Source organism: Trichechus manatus, unplaced genomic scaffold (genome assembly GCF_000243295.1).
Source record: "Trichechus manatus latirostris isolate Lorelei unplaced genomic scaffold, TriManLat1.0 scaffold00001, whole genome shotgun sequence".
NCBI lineage: Eukaryota > Metazoa > Chordata > Mammalia > Sirenia > Trichechidae > Trichechus > Trichechus manatus.
In genome coordinates, this window is record NW_004443937.1 from 31327949 (window position 1) to 31335295 (window position 7347).

Below are 7347 nucleotides of genomic sequence, written 5' to 3' on the forward strand. Positions count from 1 at the left end.
TGAATGGACATGGGGAATCAGAGGTGGAAAGGAGGAGTGTGCTGTTACAGTACAGGGAGAGCAATCAGAGTCACATAACAGTGTATGTATAAATTTTTGTATAGGAAAAAATAAAAAAGAAATGAGATATCAACATGGTTTTGTGTAGAGGGTGAAAGAGAAACAATTCTTCAATATAACACACAAGGGGTGAGATTTACCCTTGTTAGCTTATTTAACTCTCAAAATGATCTGCCCATCTTTGCTGGGGAAGATAAAATCCTTACTCTGCTTCCAACTCATTCATATTTGAAAACTAGTACTTAGAATCTTGCCATCAGTGCCCTTCTCTCCATATGTTCCTTGCATTTCTTATGTGCTGTTTTGGCAACTGTTGATCGTTCTATATAGAAATCGAGCTTCCCGAAGTCTGTTTCCCAAGCAGCAGCACAATGAGTTGTTCCAAAGAGACCTCCACTGACCTGCCTCATTCCCCCACTGTGCTCGGTCTGTTCTCTTCTCTTCTGCCGTCGCTGTCGAGACAGGGAGGGTTCAGACCCAGAGCTGTGTGGCTGTAAGCCTGGGTGGATTCTGCCCTGTTTTTCTACAGTACATTTACCAGCAACTGGATCCTTTAAAAATACAATGAAAAAACAAACACACAGAATGATGAAGTAATTTTTTGAACTTCCAAATGGCCAAACCCCACACTCACTTTTAAAATAGTAAAATAAAATGAAGAAGAGTTTGTCTTTCTCAAAATGAATGCTTATTTGCTGTGCTGACAGGCAAAGACAAAATGCTGATATTAGTTATCCAAATGTTCTGGCTTTTTTCTCTCATTCCTTAATTAAAAAGGAATAATTATTTTAATTAAATTACTCATATTGTTATTAACCTGAACTACTGATGTTTGATTCAATAAATAAATAAATTTAAAAAAATCTCTTCATAACTTTTAATAGGTTTTCCATTCAGAAAAGTCTAATAAATGCTTTAAATGATATCCAATTCAATATAAATTTATTTCCCCAAAAAGCACAGTGAAAAGAGCATTGAGTTTGGAGTCAGATGAACCAAAATATGTGAGAAACAATCTCCTGGTATCTCGATTTCCTTATCTGTAAAATGGGGATAATGCCACACATATTTTGTATTATTGCTTGAGGATTAAATGAGATGGTATATTAAAAGAATTTAGGACTATTTCTGGCACATATTAGATGCTCAAAAAATGAGAGCTACTGCTAGCAGGGAGCCCTGGTGGCACACTGGTTAAGAGCTTGGCTGCTAACCAAAAGGTGAGCAGTTCAAATCCACCAGTTGTACCTTGGAAACCTATGGGGCAGTTCTACTCTGTCCTACAGGGTCACTATGAGTCAGAATCGATGGTTTTGGTTTTGCTTCAGGTATTGCTAGCAGTAGTAATGATAAAATAAATTACCTTTTAAGTTATAGAGATCACCAGGGACTCAGTGTGTTATTTGGATAGCTGGTTTTAGAATAATACATATCAAATATTAAAATAAAATAAAATAGATCCTTGCAATTATTTTTAACAGTTTTTACCTATCAGAATATCTAGGTTTGCAAGTACATGGACACTGGGAATTGATTATCATTCAATCAACACATTTTTATCAAAAGCCTACTATGTGGTACAATTTAGAAAGGAAAACAAACACTGCAATATTAATACAAGGTAAGATTGTTTTTTAAGTGTCAATAGCATTAATACAACATTTTTAGATCCTCTGGAAAACACAAAAGTATGACTCCTGTAGGTAAAATAGTTTTAATGTTATTTAAACGTTACACTTAATATTGGACATAAATAACCGCGTTGTTGTTGTTGTTAGGTGCCATCGAGTCATTTTCGACTCACAGCGACTCCACGTGACTGAGCAGACCTGCCCCATAAGGTTTTCTAGGCTGTAATCTTTATGAGAGCAGATCACCAGCTCTTTTCTCCTGCAGAGCTGCCAGGTGGGTTTGAACTGCTAACTTTTTGGTTCACTGTTCTTACGTTAACCATTGAGCCACCAGGGCTCCTTATTTTTAACTATAAAATGTATTAAATGATTAAATTTTATAAACTAGCTGAACAAGGAGATTAAAATAGTAAACAACTAACTGATTCACTTCTGAAGAGGGAAATAAATCTTTAGTTCCCTGCTGGCAATAAATACGGAGTGTCCAAAATAAAGCTTACACACATATGAGAATGATAGAAATGAACAGCTTAAGGAGCTTCTCCATGAAATCCAATTGGTCCTGAATAAAAGTTCTTCTACTTTTATGAACAACGACAATAAAATAGAGAAAATGCTGGACATGAAATTATATTAAGGAAACAAAATATCTGCTCTAAAAGCTAGCTATAAGGAGTGAACTTGATCAGGAACGAGACTAGAATGTCTGCTCTCACCACTTCTATTCAACACTGTACTGGAGGCTCTAGCCAGGAAAATTAGGCAAGAAAAAGAAATAAAAGGCATCCAGATTGGAAACAAAGAAGTAAAACTGACTCCATTCGCAGATGACATGATCTTGTATGCAGAAAATCCTAAGAAGGCCACAAAAGAATCAAAACAAACTATCAGAATCAATATAGTTCAGCAAGGCTGTAAGATACAAGATGAATATACAAAAATCAATTGCATTTCTATACACTAGTAATGAACAATATAAAAACAAAATTAAGAAAACAATTCCTTTTACAATAGCACAAAAAGAATAAAATACATTGGAATAAATTTAACCCCCCCAAAAAAAGTGTAAAGCTATAAAACTTTGCAAAAAATTCAAGATCTAAATAATTAGAAATCATCTTATGTTCATGGGAAGGAAGACTTACATATTGTTACCATAGCAATACTCTCCAAATAATCTATAAATTCAACAATATCTCTATCAAAATTCCAGATTTTTTTTTTTGCAAAGCCTGACAAAACTGATCTTAAAATTCATGTGGAAATGCAGAAGACCCAAAATAGCCAAAACAATTTCGAAAAATAAGAATAAAATTAGAGAACTCACACTTACCAATTTCAAAACTTACTTCAAAGCTACAGTAATCAAAACAGTGTGGTACTGGCATAAAACCAGAAAACTAAACCCATTGCCATCAAGTCAATTCCAATTCACAGCAACCCTACAGGACAGAGTAGAATTGCCCCATAGGGTTTTCAAGGCTGTAATCTTTATGGAAGTAGATTGTCACATCTTTCTCCTGTGGAACAGCTGGTGGGTTCGAACCACCAACCTTTGGGGTAGCAGCCGAGCAAGGACAGACATAGAGATCAATGGAACAGAACTGGGAGTCCTACATAAACCCGTACATTTACAGTCAACTGATTTTTGACAAGTGTACCATGACAGTTCAGTGGGGAAACAACAGTCTTTTCAATGAATAGTGCTGGGACAACTGGATAGTCATATGCAAAAGAATGAAGTTGGAACCCCTTCTTCACACCATACATAAAAATAATTCAAATGGATTATAGACCTATAGGTAGGCACTAAAACTATAAACCTTTAGAAGAAAACATAGGTATAAATCTTTATAACCTTGGATTTGACTGGTTTCTTAGGTATGACACCAAAAAACAAGTGACAAAAGAAAAAACAGACAAACTGGACTTAATCAAAATTAAAACTTTAGAAAAGAAAGGAAGGCAGTGCTTAGGCGACATTGAGCTTCTGTTAAGGGTAATGGAAAAAATTAGGAATGGTGATGGTTGAACAACATGATGAACATATTTAATGTCACTGAACTGTACATGTGAAGATTGTTGAAATGGAAAATGTTTTATTTACCACAAAAAAAAAAATTAAAAACTTTTGTGCTTCAAAGGACACCATCAAGAAAGGAAAAAGACAACCCACAGAATGGGAGAAAATATCTGCAAATCATGTATCTGATCAGGGACTTGTATCGAGAATATACAAAGAACTCATACAACTCAACAATAAAAAAATAAATAAACCATAAGTAAATAAAAATGGGCAAAGGATCTGACTTGATATTTTTTAGGAGACAGACAAATGGCCAACAAGCATATGAAAAGATGATCAACATCATTACTTATTAAAGAAAAGCCAGTCAAAACTACAATGAGATACCTCTTCACACCCACTAGGATGGCTATGATCAAAATGACAGACAATAACAAGTGTTGGTGAGGATGTAGAAAAATTGCACATCTCATATATTGATGGTGGAAATGTAAGATGGTGTAGTTACTGTGGAAAACAGTTTGGTAGTTCCTAGAAAAGTTTATCATTGAGCTACCATAACCAGTTGCCATTGAGTAGATTCCAACTCATGGCGACCCCATGTGTGTCAGAGTAGAACCGTGCTTCATAGGGTTTTCAATGGCTGGTTTTTCAGAAATAGATTACAAGACCTTTCTTCCAAGGTACCTCTGGGTGGACTCGAACCTTCAACCTTTCAGTTAGCAGCCAAGTGCATTAACTGTTTGCAACATTCAGGTACTATGACACATTACTTCCATTTTTAGGTATATACCCAAGACAACTGAAAACATATGTCCACACAAAAACTTGTACATGAATGTTAATAGCAACATTATCCATAATGTGCAAACAATCCAATTGTTAATCCATTGATGAATGAATACATATTTGTATACGTACAATGGAATTTCTTCAGCAATAGAAAGGAATGAAACACTGATACATGCTACAAAATGGAAGAATCTTGCAGACATCATGCTAAGTGAAAGAAGCCAGTCACAAAAGAACACATATGACTCCATTTATATGAAATGCCCAGAACAGGCAAATCCACAGAGGCATGGCTGCCAGCGCTGGCGGAAGGAGAAGCAGAGAATAACTGATACTGGGTGTGGAGTTTCTTTTTTACGGTGATGAAAATATTCTAGAATACAAGTTCATGAATATAATAAAAATCACTGAATTTTACACTTAAAAATAATAAATAAACTTTTTAAAAAAGAGATGTGAACTTGAATATAATTTGATAGCCACGCAAAACAAGCTGAACACATGTAATTTTATAATTTTATCTGTAAAGTACTGAGTTCCAGTGTCCAGGGAAAGCTTAAGATGGTATTTTGTTTTGAATCCAACGCCTTTAAAGGACCAGAGCATTACACTTGTACTTTTCCATAAAAATGAAACTTTATTAAAAACATTTTAATATGAATTTATAAAATAGTTTTATATATATATTTAACAGAGCCCTGGTGGTGCAATGGTTAAAGTGTTCAGCTGCTAACTGAAAGGCTGGCAGTTCGAACCCACCAGTGGCTCGTTGGAAGAAAAGACCTGGTGATCTACTCCTGTAAATATTACAGCCTAGGAAAACCTATAGGGCAGTTCTATTCTGTCACACAGTGCTGCTATGGGTTGGAATCAACTCAACAGCACACAACAACATATATATTTATATAAAAGAAGATATGTTAAATATAAAAATATATTCAATACATTAAATATAAGCTGTTTTTAATATATTAAATGCAAAATATATTCAATGTAATATTAAATATATGTAAAAGATTATATTCTTTTACATATAAAAATTTAAATTTAGTCTAATGTTCTGGCTTTCCCCCTAATCCTCAACTATTACCGTGCTTCATCTAACAGGCGTCTTAACCACATTCAAGTAGAAAATAATCTTTGAATTTACTCAGAATAGTCTCTTATTATCAAAATCCTTTGGTTTCTTTCATTTTCTTCTCGCTCTCCTTCCCCCTTGGTTCCAACACATTTTTTTATTCCTTAAGTTAAGAAATCAGATCAATCTACTAATTTATCAAAAGCAAGAGGGGATGTGATATTACCTAATTGTTGGAACTTTTCATCCACTTGAAGCACTAAGGAAGAATGATGCAGAAATCAAGAGAAAAAACATACAACGAGCATGTTTCCCCCAAGCACACTAACGCCAGGGTACAGGAGGGATCTAAGAACCTCTCAGGTCTGTTCTTCGGTTTCTCCTATGTTTAAACTGGTATACAGAATAACTGATTTTCCTAAAACAACAACTAGAGCATAACCAAATAACACAACCCACACCACTGTAACGGCCCTTTCCCATCTTTTCTCCAAACCCAGCACCTCACATGCATTACTCACCTGGTCCTTTGGCTTTTGGTCTTTGCTTACGGACTGCAGAAGCTTCACTGGGTCATCCCCTGCCTCAGTGGCATCATCTGAGGACCATGTGGGAATTAGGTTTTCCAGCTGAGCACCGGACTTAGTGTTATCCTGCAGCCCCTCCTCCTTCACTTGAGAAATATTGCATTTATCTTCTAACGCATTAGAGGGATCTAAGCGTCCTGGTTGAGTCTCCTGAACTAAGCCGTCGCCCATTGAGTCCTTCCTTTCTGCAGGTAAGATATTGATATTTACTCTGCTGATTGTGGCTAGTGATTCTCCAGTATTGCTCATGTCTAGTTTGCAGGAGTGGCCTTTCAGACCGGCAGATGTCTTCAATGGGCCAACGACCACGGATTTCTCCTGGGACAAACACTTGTCTTCTCCCTGAGTGAAAATATGCTTCCAAGTTATTACAGTACTCCTCACACTGTACACAGAAATTAACTTAAAATGGATCAATGACCTAAATCTAAGAGCTAAAATTAAAAAACTCTGTGAAAAAAACGTAAGTGTAAATCTTCATGACCTTGGATTTGGGAATAGATTCTTAGGAATGACACCAAAAGCATGAGCAACAAAACAAAAAGTAAGTAAACTGGACTTCATCAAAATTAAAAACCTATTGCCAAGATGATCTTTAAATCTTAAACCAAAAATATCCCCTGAAGTCTTCTATAACCAAACAATTGTTGTTGTTCTTGTTAGGTGCCGTCGAATAGGTTCCAACTCATAGCTACGCTATGTACAACAGAACAAAACACTGCCCGGTCCTGCGCCATCCTCATGATCATTATCTTGAGTCCATTGTAGCAGCTGTGTTCATCCATCTCGTTGAGGGTCTTCCTCTTTTTCGTTGACCCTTTACTTTACCAAGCATGGTATCCTTCTCCAGGGACTGATCCCTCCTGATAATATATGTCCAAAGTATGTGAGACGACATCTCACCGTCTTTCCTTCTAAGGAGCATTCTGACTGAACTTCTTCCAAGACAGATTTGTTCCTTCTTTTGGCAGTTCATGGTATATTCAATATTTTTCACCAACACTATAATTCAGAGGCATCAATTCTTCTTTGGTCTTCCTTAATCACTGTCCAGCTTTCGCATGCATGAGGCAATTGAAAACACCACAGCTTGGGTCAGACGCATCTTAGTTTTCAAGGTGACATCTTTGTTTTTTAACACTTTAAAGAGGTCTTTTGCAGCAGATTTGCCCA

The 7347-nt window shown here is 36.0% G+C and overlaps 1 protein-coding gene across 1 annotated transcript in view; it reads right to left on the minus strand.

The window, feature by feature from the left end:
- The window catches only part of NEK4 (NIMA related kinase 4), a 35059-nt gene that overhangs the window by 18175 nt on the left and 9537 nt on the right, over positions 1 to 7347 (minus strand). Inside the window, exons 7-8 of the mRNA XM_023727302.1 lie at positions 6109 to 6516; positions 462 to 611 (exon numbers count right to left, since the gene is read on the minus strand). Coding sequence (XP_023583070.1) covers positions 462 to 611; positions 6109 to 6516 — 558 coding nt within the window. The remainder of the gene's footprint in view (positions 1 to 461; positions 612 to 6108; positions 6517 to 7347) is intronic.